This window comes from Ochlerotatus camptorhynchus, unplaced genomic scaffold, assembly GCF_037179485.1.
Source record: "Ochlerotatus camptorhynchus isolate MF236.1 unplaced genomic scaffold, CSIRO-AGI_Acam_v1.1 ptg000182l, whole genome shotgun sequence".
Taxonomy (NCBI): Eukaryota; Metazoa; Arthropoda; class Insecta; order Diptera; family Culicidae; genus Ochlerotatus; species Ochlerotatus camptorhynchus.
In genome coordinates, this window is record NW_027040672.1 from 111,266 (window position 1) to 126,224 (window position 14,959).

Genomic DNA, 14,959 nt, shown 5'->3' on the forward strand with positions numbered 1-14,959 from the left:
CCGGGTGGTGGTATCTTGTCAATATTTACGGATGACACTGTCATCATCTATCTGTGCTCTGGCAAGAAAACTCCAGTCAGGCCTGGATGTTCTGCCCAACTAAATATTTTAATAGCTAGAAGATGTATATCAATGCAGCTAAAACACAGAGCATACAATTTCCGCACTCCAATCCACCTAGGCTTATTACCCCTGGAAAGTTGAAAGTTCACCTCAATAATACTCCTATAGAATAGTCGAGTGGAGTCTTCTTTCTACGTAGCCTCAAAACAACAACTTTTGAACAAATTTTAAAACATTTTATATAAACAATTTTTTGTTATTTTTTTTATTGATAAGCTCCACAGTCCTTGCAGCAATATTGATACAGGTCGATCGATCGAGGAAACTTACGAATCGCGCTAAGCGTAGGACACTCCTCAACCATTATTATGATCTGGTGCTGTAGCGAGGAACTTTCTTACCTAGGTCATAATACAGCGTTCATGTTACTGATCCAACTTATATTCAACCAAATTACAACTAAATGAAAGATTTCTGTCATAATTTTTCAAAATCCCCTCTGCTAACGCTGAATTATTCTGAAATCTCATTGCAGTTTGCTCAGCAACTTGCCCAACACGTACGCCTACACGAAAGCTCTGACCGAGGACCTCGTCTACAGCTACCGGGATCGATTCCCGATTGCAATCGCTCGCCCAACCATCGTCGTTGCAGCATGGAAAGAGCCGCTGCCCGGCTGGGTGGAGGGAACAAATGGACCGACGGGCCTTATGATCGGTGCCGGTCGGGGTGTCATCCGAACCATGCACTGCAATCCGGACTATGAATCAGACATCATGCCCGTGGACATAACCATGAATGCAATCATCGTTTTGGCAGCAGAACGGATAAACACGCCCAACAATCGAGAGGCTATGTTCTGCAACGTGTCCGGAGCCAATGTGAACACCCTAACGTGGGGCGATGCGCTGGAAAGCGGTCGGCAAAAGTTCTACGACAATCCCCTGTGCTTTTCCCTGTGGTACCCGGATGGATCGATCAAGTCAAACTACTACTATCACATGCTGTGCGTGATCATGTTCCACTACCTGCCGGCTTATCTGATAGATTTCCTGATGATTGTGCTGCGACGGAAGCCATTGTTAGTTTGATTTTAATTCTGCCAAGGTCAAATATTTTTAACTATGTTTTCTATTAAACTTACAGCATGCTCAAAATCCAGAAGAGGATATCTGAGGGACTTGAAACCCTGCAGTACTACACAACGAAAGTTTGGATCTTCAAAAACGACAACATGCGCGCAATGTACAGCCGCCTCTCGGAGGATGACCGGGAAAAGTTCTACTTCGACATGACCCCCGTACATTGGCCAACGTATTTCCTGAACTACATCCTCGGCGTTCGGCAGTATGTGCTGAAGGAACCCCCGGAGACATTACCGAAGGCACGAAAATTGCTGAAAAAGTGAGTGACTAATGCGACTAGAGTTGAGGACTAATGTTGATTCCATACTCTTTAATACCCTTTCCAGATTGTACTACATGGACAAACTCGTTCAGGCTATGCTCTATTTGCTGATTCTGTGGTTGGCCTATTCGTACTGGGACGTTGTGATAGGATCGATTCAGTATATCTTCGACAGTGCTATCGAGGGTGCCCGCAAGGCAATGACTCCGACTCCGAAAGCGCATTCCGTGCGGATTTAGATGGTGCATGACGCCTGTATATGATTCCATTGTCTATGATATTATTTGTAGTTTTTTTTTAGATACCTAATACCGTTTGTTTTCTTCATGTAACATACGTAGCTTTTAGCTCTTTTCGCCTTTTCATGTAACATGTAGCACCGCCAATCACCTTTCAGTTTTATGTAATAAGATAATAAAATGCGCAATGTTTGGTTCACAGAATCGCGGAAGCTTTTATTTTTCATGGCTACGATGGTTATGTTAATGTTTTTCACGTATGGGAAGGAGGGGCATAATGATTTATTTATTTATTTATTGTTTCAATGATTCATCTGACATATGGTTGTATAATTAGTATTATTAAAACAAAGGACAGGACAGTCTTTTAATAAAAACAGTTAACGGCACATTAAAGTCAAACAATGCATAGAGCTTGAGCTTGAGCTTGAGCTTGATTGACCGCCCACGGTTGCTACTCTGTTACTGCCAGAACAGCTGTAATTACACAGAGAACCAATAGACGATGCTTGGGACTAGCAATCATCCTCAATGTGTAAAAACTGGTGATCTTAAATTAGGCAATACCAGCGCCGGCCGCGCCCGAACACAGGTCAAGAAAGGAATGGGAAGGATTGTGTTGACATGACACTCGCTTTGATGGAAGCCGAGAACACCTCTGCACTTCCACGAGGAATCACTGGGATGTTGGATAAGAGGGTTGGGTTTGCAGCAGGGTTCGTTTTGGTAAACGATAAGCTGAATTGATGTCCTAACGATCATATAACGCGAAGGAGCTTGGGACTAAACCCACGGTCTTCTGCTCAGTAAGCAAAAACGTTTGCCACTAGGCAGACGAGCACCTTTTTAATCACCGAGTTGCTGTTATTACCATGTAGTCATATTAACAAATAAAACGATTGACGAATCTTGAATGTGAATGGGCCTGAGATTAGACTCATGATGTTCTGCTCAGTAAGCAAAAACGGTTGCTCTAAGGCCACCGAGCCCCTCATATCACATAATACCGTTGCTCAAATTTGTGTATCCATTCAAACCCGGAACCAACGACAACAACGAGTTTCGCAAAATACACGATACACAAGCGATTTTACCATAAATCTCTTTGATATGTAAGGACCTGGGACCGCGTTTTTCTGCTCAGTAAGCAGGCCACTGTAACCGACGATCTTTCAAATCCGAAAACTAAAAACTACGAAAAATTACTTAGGCCTTCATTAAGTTCCACTTTCACGCGACGTTCAATGACAGGGTCCTATCCAGGATTACATCTGAAAAATCCAAATCTGGCCAACACCCACCATAAACCTAAACCTGTTCTAATCCACCTGAAATGACTAACGAATGGAAGACTTTGACTACCCAGCCATGCAATAGTCTCATTCCGTGCCTTATGGCAACTTGATGATTCTATTGCGCTCATCTTTTGGCACCATCCAGGGGAGACTTGGTCCTATACCCAATGCTTAACTTATCTCCATTCCACTCAGCTACTCGCAATTTCTTGTGATATAGTGGGCGGAATATTATTATATGAGACAATTCAATGCAGACGTCTTTCCAAATTTGGCAGATCGACAGGTAATCGGTGAGTTACCACGATAGTTGCTATTCAACAACTCGACAACGTCCCATCGTCAACGCCTGCTATGAGAATTTCCCATTGCAGACGCCAACGAAATGACGTCTTCGAGCTATCGATCAACTACCCTGGTTATCGCCTGGTACCTTATAGCACGATGCTAGGAGGCGAACCGGAAGAATCGATGAGCTACCTCTCCCCCCATTAAAGTCAAACAATGCATAGACGTCATTAACTGCATTAGCGACGGCACGGATAGGTTCATTCAACGCATTACGAGCTGCGAGATGTACAAAATTACGCTGTCTAATCACTCTCTCAGGTGCGTAAAAAAAAGCTGCCGAAGTAATTCGGGGGAATCAATCTCGCTGATCTTAGCAGCAAAAACAGCTCGAGCATTCAGTCTTCTTTGCTTCAAGGTGTCAATTCCAAGCAGACGACAGCGATCCACGTAAGACGGCAAGTTAGCCGTGTCACGCCAAGGCAGATGACGAAGCGCGTAGCGAACAAACTTTCTCTGTACACTCTCAAATCTGTACACCAGACGACAGCACTACTCTAAGATTGAACGTACTAACGACCAATACAGCGCCCGCAGGCAAAGCGAATTGCGAAAGTCTTCAGATATTTTAAACATAAAGCCAAGGTGCCTGTTAGCCAGTCTTGTAAGCGGTCACGGTAGTCGACACATTTTCTGTGATAATCGACTGCCTTTGCCTCCGACACTTGCAAAACAAGCTACACTTAAAAAAATCTACACGCGCCGTTCATGTGTTTCACATTTGAATTGGCGCAATGTGGCAAACACATTCATTTCAAATGTCTAACTTATGAAATCAGCCATACCTTATCCATGCTCCATTCACTTACAGCACACATGAATTTCATGTGATTTAAATGTCAAAGTCATGTGCATGATTTATTACCATGATATGTTTTGCATATGAATATGTTCTACAACACATGCTAAATTTAAACACGATGCACATGAATTTGATGAAAGACCTTGTAGCAATATAATAGCACAAACGAAGTGACAGACGGAGCGGCTCGAAAACTTTGGTGACTAACCTGCTATTGCAATTTTTCAGTGTACCACATGGCAACACCACTACTACTGGATTGTACCACATGGCAACACTACTACTAGATTGAACTAGCATTTTCACCAAATGTACTGGAATGTTTTGGTTCTATCTCTTTCACTCTACTCAAAACTGAAATGCATAAAAAAATGACAAAATGATACGCACTCTTTGCACACTGTCAAAGAATCATTGTACACAAAATCAACTTTGTTCAAATCAAAACAAAAAAAACTAACCCATCTGGTGGATGATGGCACAAGCTTCCAAGAAAATTCTATTACAGTGACCCACATTATTTAAATGGATTTCTTAGCCAGTTAGTCGTCTGTCACTTCGTTTGTGATAATAGTATAACTATTGGATTCCAAGTTGATTTGTTGCTCTGAAATAGATAACTGAATTTCATTTAAGCAAATCGTAGTCATGCATACTGCATTCCAATAGTATCGTACAAACAGAAAAATTGTTATCTAATACGCTTGAAACTCAATATACAGAACTACGGTCTACTTAAGAGATAATTATTGAACGGGGTTCAGTACGTAAAAATGATAAATACGATACATTTCAATTTTGATACATTAATTTACATTTTCATATTGTTTGTACAGTATATTAATCGTAGAAGATAGCTTAACCTATGCCCTGGATGCTCTAATCCTGTTTTTCGTTGGATCAATGCCGTGTTCTGTAATGAAAATATTGCATTAATGTTATAAATATATCTTATCATACAAACAATGTACTCACGGTTAATAATTTCTATAATTTCGTTAGGAAAACCTAACTCCACTAACAAACTTACTCTCCTCGCAAAGTTGCTGGTGCCTTCCATGTTTGTTTTGACACTTTAGACACTCTTCTCATCATTATAGTGAGATCCGTACGATTCATGTGTCATACACGTTAAAAACACTAGTGGAAAACAGTAGCGCAGAATTATATGAGGATCTCATGGATTTCGATAAGTAAACACATGAAATCAATGTGTGGTTAGTATTGATTTCATAAGCAATAAAAACATATTATTTTTTTGTGTAAATCTCATGACATGCGAGGGAAAAGCACATGATTCTATGGTGACAAGCAATGAATGGTCTTCATATTCCAAAACACATGAATGGAACGTGTCATTTTTTTTGAGTGTATCATAGTACAGTACCAAACTCAAATGTCATTTGACAGGCTCTGTCATACGACACTGTCGCCGAAGACCGTCACGAATGTATGTATTTTAGTTTCTCTCATTATAAGAGCTGCTGATGTTGTGCTTGTGTGAATTCTGAAAAAATCAAGCAATGATGTCCTAGGAATAACATTTCTGATCAGAAATGGTTTAATTTACACCAAACTGAGGAATTAGAACAAAATCACTCATATCATATGATAGTTATTTGATCATTTTCTTTTTGCTCGAATGTTATTCTACCGGTTGTGTTGTGTGAGAGAGACGACGGTAGAGCACGAGAGTACGAATAAAAACAGACTGTCGCGCATGACAACGAAGCGAGTGTCGTAAAAAACGTCAACAGTTTCAACCTCTGCTGTTAGCTTTAGTCAGGATGTCTTTGTAGTGCGGTTTTAATGTCAATTCACAGTCGAGTGTTACTCCCAAATCTTTGATCTGGCTAATCGTTTCTAATGTTTGCCAGGAAATGGAATAGGGTTAACTACCCCATTTCCGGCCTATTAAGCACAACCCGCACTTAGTCTTTCTTAATCTAGCTCAGGTTAGCACCAAACGGGTTGTTATTAATACTGATGGCTTCCAAATTTATTTACCTTTCCGTACGTACCGTAAAATTTGATAAAGAGCAACCAATCGTTGAGATATTGTCAAAAGTCTAACACTGCTTCTTGACGCCAAACTCGGCCTACGGATTCTAAACTCGGCCTAACGCATTGAAACGCCATTGAAACGCCAATGAATTCACTTCGGCCTATCGGATGAAGATAAAAATTGATTCGGTCAGAGCGCTTCTTTTGTTTTTGGGAATTATCGGTGCAAACCTTCATATCACGCGTTCTCATTGACTTTGTTCGGTAGCTTATTAACTAAAGTATCGTACCAAACGCATAATTTACTTGTTAACTCTGAAATCATGGATTTATTTGAAGTTTTCTGCTCGATAGGCCCAAAATGGGCGATTAGGCCGAAGTAGTTCTCTACCCTAATCAAATATTATCGGGTTTTGTTTGCGGTGAAATGATATCACATTGCACTTGTTGATGCTGAGCGTCAAGAAGTTACGGGAGCACCAGCTCTGCATACGATCCACAATCAGCTACAACTACTCACAATCAGTGATGCAATTCATAACCACATACATTTTGACATCGTTGACGAAAAGCGAAAACAGAAGGGGTCCCAGATTACTTCCTTGGGGAACGCCAGAAACGTTCGTGAACACTTCAGAACGAGAAGGTCCAATCTTAACGCAAAGCGAACGGTTCGTAAGGTAAGATTTGAACCACGAGATGAAGGATCAAGACACTCCGAGTTTATCGAGCTTGCTCAAAAGAATGGTTAAATACAGCCTTGAGATCAGTGTAAACAGCGTCGATTTGTCCGCCAGAGTCCATGGCCCGAACGCAGAGTTTTTTTTTTTTTTTTTCCTTTGGTTTGTTTTTTCCGTCGATCTTGTTTTCCGTGCTGAGCACCAATGCTACCGACGTGCTAGAAAGGCAGCTCCCACACCTAGACCCTACCTATCGACCCATCAACTCATGAACCGGGGACCAACGGCTTTACTTCCCATCCGAAGGAAGGCGTGATCAGAGATGTTATGCCTCAGAACATCCCGGCGGCGCCGACTGGGATTGAACCCAGGCCTGCTGGGGTGAGAGATAATCACGCTTACCACTACACCACCGGCGCCGTTGGCGAACGCGGAGTGACACGAATTCGGTCAAATTGGTTGTAACTGACCGTTTTGGGTAGAATCCATGCTGAGCCGTGGAGATGTAATTTTTACATTGATGATGATCTCGAATACTTTGGAGCAGCAACAAAGTGATGTGATGCGTCTGTAATTCTGGACATTCCTTTTATCGCCTTTGTGGACGGGGAACATAGACGAAAATTTCCACGCCTCAGGAAATTTACTCTCCTGTAGTGACAGATTAAATAACATCACCAAGAGAGTGAGCAACCATAGAGGTAACTCTAAGACTAGACGGTCCCGAAATAACGTCCTCAACTTTTTGGCTCAGCTCTGGTACTCTCTTCGGTCCCAAGCTAATCGATTCACCCCTCGAAACATAGGAAAATCCACTAACCCCTCATTTTATCTGTCAAACTTTCATAGCGAATCAAAACAAACATAGGGTGGTACTGGAATTTATACTAGAGTGGGGTACGTTAATCGATTTGCTTGGGATCAATAGGCTAGTCAAGTAGTGAGCCAATTTAATATCGTTAGTTTCGTATTGATTGTTGGAGCAACGACTCCGAACACGGTTTTAGAACGGACGCAGGAATGCCGTCTGGCCCGGCAGCAAACGAGAGTTTCTCCCTAAGAGCTAGATTGACGGTATGTTCACTGAGATCACGGAGGTCAAATGAGCACGGAGCTCAAATGCATCTGTTGGATAATCGCTTATAGCAATTGTGACTTGATTTGGTGAGGCCGATGATTCATTGAACGAACTCATGTAATGTTGAGCAAAAAGGCGGCATTTCTCCGGTTCAGATTTAGCGGTTTGCTCACCGCGATGAACTGACAATGGCAAACCGACTTCGTTCTATTCAGAGTTTACAAACGACCAGAAACGCTTTGGATTTCTGCGAAGAGATGATTGCGTACGGAAGACATATTGTTGGTTTTCGGACCAACGGTACTGCAAGGGTTTTTTTTTTCAGAATAGTAATCACCGCAATGAAACACAGAATGTGGGTGTTGATAAACGGTTGATTATAATTGTCCTGGTGGGGAACAAGGTTGTACATGAATTCTGTTAGTTGTACATAATTCAGTAGTGTGTGTGAATTCAAATTTTAACATGTTTCTATGTTGGTTATTGCATAAGTGGGTGTAAATGTACACAGCAAAAAAATAATTTTGATATCACATCAAAGTGGATGCACTACAATCATGTCGAAAATTTCATGTAATTTTTATGACCACATAAATAAACAAATGCAGTAAAAGCAGCGTAATGTCAGTTCATGCATTGTATTAATGATAATTTTGTCCTTTTTAGCAAGTAATATTACACCATATTTTCGACATGATTGTAGTGCATCCACTTTGACGTGATATCAAAATTATTTTTTTGCTGTGTATGTCTGTACAATAAGTTGACCGAAAAGTTGACTTACTTTTAGTCCCTTACGTTCAGTCTTTGTCTAGTCGGATCGTGTATTTTCGCTGGAGGCGCTGTCGTGATTGTGTAGTTTAGCAGATAAATATAGGTTAGGCTTGAAATAGGCGGTAAACGACGCAATGCAATTCTAGTATTACGTCAGCAAACTCTAATTATAAGCTCCTTTAGGTTAACACACTAATTTAAGTTAAATTTTAGTAGTAACTTATAATAAGATGTCTCTGCACACTCCTTTGACAGCCGTTGACGTTACCTGTCATGCCGCTTTCCGACCGTCTGTTGTATGTGTATAAGAGTGATGCAAAATTTGAAATTTTCGCTTCACAATACTTAAACCATTCCAAATCGGATCCTGACTAACCTCTCAAAATTTGAACCCATTTGGTGAGGAACTGAGATGGCACAAACCATTTGAAGTTTGTATGGGAATTACTATGGTAAAACCAAGATTTTTGTTCATGTCTATCTAATAATTCACCATATCGGTCTGCTTCAAAAGCTTTCAAATACACTTTGCTGAAGACCACTGCCCATACAACCAGAAGTCGTATAACAATGTACAGAAAGTATCGTAAATAACTGCAGTTTAAGTCAACATCGCATATAAGTATGACATACATCGCATTATGTTTAAATAAAATCATATAGAATGCAAATTTCCGGCTTATATACAACGAATCTTTTTTTTCATCGTACTGTATCACAAATCAAATCGGATTACATCGTAAGGTTTTTCAAATTGAATTTGTTATTACAGATTGAATCGTATATAATATCAAATCAACTCGTTTAAAACGAAATTAAAATTTGCACGTATATGGCCTCCACTTTTGTAGGTATAGGCCCTTTTTTTGCATTCTATACGATTTGTTTGTTTGTATATATGTTTGTATATCAAAAAAACAACTTTGAATATACGTACATTCTGGTTGTCTGGGTGTTTGATTAAATGCAAGGATCGAAAGTTATCAATTGTTCAATGCGCTGATGTCTTATGATCATGCTCAATCAACTGCTCAGCAGGCAACATTGGTGTTTCTCGAGCGTTATATAGGACACAAAAATCATGGCTACTATGTCACACTGCAAAATACAGTGTTACCTACAGAGCAGCTGCTTGATCATGTCATAAGTTTACCAATCTCTTAAATAATTAATAACTTTTTCCTGTCTCATTTAACATAGAAACGATCTTCAGCAAAGTTGTAGCTGAGAAAATTTTCTATAAGAATGGCTATCGAACTGTTTCGCAGCTCAATATGGAAAAAGACTAGAAGGCAATGAACAAAAAGTTGAGATTTCCCATAGTAATTTACATGTAAACTTTAGATGGCTTGTGCGAAGTTTGTTTCCAACCAAATGAGTTGTAACTTTGGGAGGCTAATCAGGACCCAATTTGAAACCATTTAAGCACTGTGGAGCGAAAAAGTCAAATTTTGCATCAGTCTAATGTGTATGCGTGGTGCAAGGTTTATGTAACATCAGGTGCGCTGACAGCGAGGGGCTCGCCAACAACATATCGTTAATACAGGAATCTGTTGTATTTCCTATAGCCGTTACTTGTGCGGTTGAGCTGCTGCTTCGTAATGTACAATGCACGTAATGCACAATCTGGCTGAGTTTCTGGTAGGGAACTTCGTAGGGAACATAAGATTTGAAGTTTAGGTTGTGTCGTTTGACGTGTAAACGATCAAATTTGAACGTTTACACGTCAAACGACACAACCCAAACGTCAAATCATATGTTCCCACCAAAAACTCAGCCAGATTGTGGCGGCCATAAGCGCTCGTAGAATGCTGGATACCGTTTCAGTCGACGCAAGTGACCGTTAGACCACGGCGGCTTTAGTGCGGGGCGGGCAATAGGTACAAATTCAGCCATGATATCCCAAATCATTTGATTGAAATATTCAACGGCATCATCAAAACATCCAGCTAGAGCTAATTTCTAATGGTCGCCAGTCGATACCGGAAATAGCAGCACTAATCGCAACTTAGTCGGCTCGACGGAAATCCAGGGTACGATTATTTTCGGAACAATCCTCAAAAACGATTGGCGCTGGGAGGTTCATCAGGACGTCTAAAGGGTGGTCTGCATCAAGAAAGATCAAAAGTTCTATGGCTGTTTCGGAAGCCGGTGCATGCCAGAGTTGCAGCTTCGTTAGGCAGAACAAGGTCTAGAAAGCGAGCGTTCCTATACGATACGAAGCGTAAAGCGAAACCGTCGAGAAGCGTTGAACTAGCAGCCGATAGAACCGATTGAGGCTCAACCTGGAAAGACCCATCGTACGACTTACTCCACCGGAGCAAAGGCTGGTTATAATCTCCGAGCTGCAGAGCATAGTCATTGAATTCCAAATTGGAAACAATAGCACCGATAGAGTTCACATGGTCCTGAATACTAATGGCATCGTTGCGGCCAGGGCACTCTTCCGGTCCACCGAGGTATAAAATTCCTGCCCAGGAATTTGATCGAAAACCGCCAGGAGCGGATGAACCAAAAGCACTGCTGCTGCTACTGATGATCACGACAAACCGGACACCACCACACACGGTGATTGAATAAGCACCGTTCGTTGAGACCGAATGGAATTCGATTTTGAAATCTGTGTTAGAGAAAGCGCTTTTTGCAGGTAATCGGTGATAGTTTTGATCACCATTGCGCCAGTTAGACATTTGTGTAATTTTCAATAGTTGTAAAAAAGTTTCCAATCTATTGGCTTGTTTAGAATTTTAATTCATCCGCTATTGACAGAGTTATATGTGGATCGGTTTGTTCTGCTTAAGCTATTGAATTTTTTTTCGATATTCCCAAGAAATCTCTTCCAGATTTCCCCAACTTGAAGTTTCTGTCGGCTGTCCCGTAAATCCTTTGGCTTCCGACTTTCTCCTTAAGTTCCTTCCAAACTACCTTAGGAAGTTTCTTTCAATGTATAATGTCTCCATGTAGTTTCTTCCAATGTCTTCACGTAGTTACTGTAAACTTCTACCAGAAGTTTCTTTCGTCTTCCTCTGGAGCTTCGCAATTAGCTGCCTCCGAAGGTTTTAACCGACTTCTATTCTATTGGAAGGTTTTTCCGAGCTTTCTTCTGACTTCCCTTGGAAATTACTACTCCTGGAATTTTCTGGCTTCTCGATGTGTCATGCATTTTCTTCCGAAAGTTTGTTTAAATTTTACCCAAACATTTAGTTCTTTGGATGTTTTTCCGACTTTTCATCAAACTTTCTGCAAACTTCCTCCAGAATAATTCTTTTTCTTTCTCAGGAAGTTTTTTCAGCTTCCTTCTATTTCAAACATTTCCCAGAAATTCTTCCCGGATTTTCTGTTCTTAGTCCAAAAGTTTATTTTTTTTCCTTAGAAAACGGCAAAAATATAAAATTTATTAAAATAGGAAATACCGATTTTGAAAATCTTTAATACCGATAAGTTTTTTTTTTTGTATGACATTAAATTTGTTCGGAAATGGAAATAAGGGCGACAATCTCATTTTCGAAACAAAGAAAAGAAAATGAATTCTCCGCAGAATCGCTTCATTTCGAGCAATATCATTTTCGATGAACATTCGTCTTTTTAAACATCACTGGACTATCACTTATTTCGTTCGTCAAGTGCTTCAGTTCATTTCATTTGAAGCAAAGACTTGTTTAAATCAACTGCTTCCTTCGTTTTTTCCTCTTTCACTTCAATTCGGGGCTCATTCGACTTCTCACGACCTGACGACGCAGGCATAAAAATATAGTATCCGGATAGTATCCACACAATATCGACGACGCGAAGGTGCCGAAAATCGATATTCGACGTTATTTTGGAATCCAAAATAGCGGCCATCGGGTTTCAGAAAAAGTTTCAAATACCCCACCACAGACAAACAGGCATAACACTCACAAGTTGTTCATCGAACAAGCATTTAACGGTCAATTTAAAAGTATCGTAGTTGGTAGTACCGCCACTTGTAGCGCGCACTGTCAATCGCCTTGCGTTTGACGTTTACACACTACCACCATCTGTTCAGCGTACTGCCCACCACAGTGTATTCAACAGATGGCGGTAATGTTTTAGCGACGATGTTTTACAGTGATAAATATCATCTGTTTCTTTGGTAACAAAACACACCGAAAACGACGCAGAAATCATGCCATACAAATTCCTATGGCGACGATTTCTGCGTCGTTTTCGGCGTGTTTTGTTACCAAAGAAACAGATAATATTCAATGTGCTATGTCTGTTTGTCTGTGACCCTACAATAGGATATTTTCGGAACGGGGATGCCACGTAGATGCTGAAAATCGTATCCGACGCCACTTTGGAATTCAAGATAGTGGCCATTGGTTTTATGAAGTATCAAATACCCTAAGATATGGGTATTTTCGGAACCAATATGGCAGCCATAAGGATTCAGAAAGTGTCAACTATCCTACAATATGGGTATTTTCGGAACGGGGACGACGCGTAGATGCTGACAATCGATATTCGACGCCATTTTGGAATCTAAGATGTTCCAACAAGTTTCATAGAACGTGTCAAATACCCTAAGATATGGGTATTTTCGGAACGGAGACAACGCGTGGCTGCCGAAAATCGATATCCGATGTTATGTTGAACTCCAGCAAAAGTGTCAAATACCCTACAATATGGTTATTTTTGAAACAGGGACAACGCGTAGATGCCGAAAATCGATATCAGATACCACTTTTGAATCCAATATGGCGGCCATGAGGGTTCAGAGAGTGTCAAATTATAATATGGGTATTTTCGGAATGGGGACAACGTGTGAAACGAAAATCGATATCAGATGCCATTTTGGGCTTCACAAAAAGTGTCAAATACCCTAAGATCTGGGCATTTTCGGAACGAGGACGACGCGTAGATGCTGAAAATCGATATTCGATGCTATTTGTAGGCTATTTGACACTTCTCATGAAATCGGAAGCCACCATCTTGAATTTCAAGATAGCGTCGGACATCTATCTCTGGCTTCTAGATGTCACCCTGATGCTTAAAAAAACCGTTTGGGTATTTGATAGAATTTAAAACTTTTTCTCAAACCGGAAGCCGCCATCATGGATTTCAAAATGGCGTCGGATATTGATTTCCAATCTCCAAACCTCACCCCGATTCCAAAAATACCCATATTGATAGGACGGCATCAGCATTTCCCATTTTTTCTGAAATAGGAAGCCGCCATATTGGATTTAAAAATGGCGTCGAATATCGATTTCCGGCCTCTTGACGTCATCCCGATTACAAAAATACTAATATTGATGTGTATTGGACTGTATTTCCACTTTTTCGTAAATTGAAAGCCGCCATCTTCAATTTCAAAATGGCGTCGGATATCGATTTTCACCCCGAGTAAACAAATACCCATATTGATTATAGTCGCTATATTTATAGTCTGGCGGATAGAATTTCGACCTATCAAAAAGTGGAACCAATTCAATATATTATAGACCAACAATTGAAAAGGTCCTATCAACTTTTATAAACCAAACGTTGATTATTCTTTCCTCGACAATCGAACGCAAATTACCGGCATCATCGGATAGGGGAATCTTTCCACAAACCCAAAGATAGTGTTAGTTTGCGTAGGCGAGCCTTGAATCACGAGCAAACGGTTTCCAAAGTTTTGTTCGCAATAGCTGATGTGCTCTTTTCTGTTGTTGGTCGTGATTTGCTCGATTGGTTCCGCTATTTGACAGCTCAATTGGTTCCCGAGATTCTATCCGCCAGACTATGAATATAGCGGCTATAATATTGATGGGTAAACAAACCACCCGACAATGGTAAATTTGACATCCACGTGCACAGATCTGAACCAAAACGAACCGAGTGAACAAGCAACAAAAGTCATAAAAACTGCACGTATTTGGATCGAACAGCTTTGCTTCAATGCATGCAAAAGTAAGTTCATTTGACAATGAAAGAAGAAATGAACACGAGTCAAGCTAAAACAAACAGCATGAAAACTGATCGAAAGTGGTTCTGTTGATGTTGAGGGGGATCTGCTCGAAGAGAAAACAGAATGTCTTTCAATTGAAAGTGATGGTTGACAGCTTCATCGTCGCTTGACGATTTTCGATTGAAAGTGACTGGCCCTGATCTTTACCAAGCCATTTAATCATAAATTATTTATTTCTTTAAGTATTTTAAATTTTACGTCTAGCATCACTTTAGCATTCCTTTTACCATAACCTTTATCTGCAAATGATACCTACATACAGTTTCAAAATTTCTACTTAATTCACATTTTTTAC

General features: G+C 40.5%; 1 protein-coding gene across 2 annotated transcripts in view; it reads left to right on the forward strand.

The window, feature by feature from the left end:
* Positions 1–1,784, forward strand: part of LOC135701968 (putative fatty acyl-CoA reductase CG5065) — a 51,585-nt gene extending 49,801 nt beyond the window's left edge. For both annotated transcript variants that reach the window (XM_065222912.1, XM_065222913.1), the window contains exons 3-5: positions 599–1,144; positions 1,210–1,467; positions 1,535–1,784. In XM_065222912.1, coding sequence (XP_065078984.1) covers positions 599–1,144; positions 1,210–1,467; positions 1,535–1,709 — 979 coding nt within the window. In that variant the 3' untranslated portion in view covers positions 1,710–1,784. The remainder of the gene's footprint in view (positions 1–598; positions 1,145–1,209; positions 1,468–1,534) is intronic.
* The last annotated feature ends 13,175 nt before the right edge of the window (positions 1,785–14,959 follow it).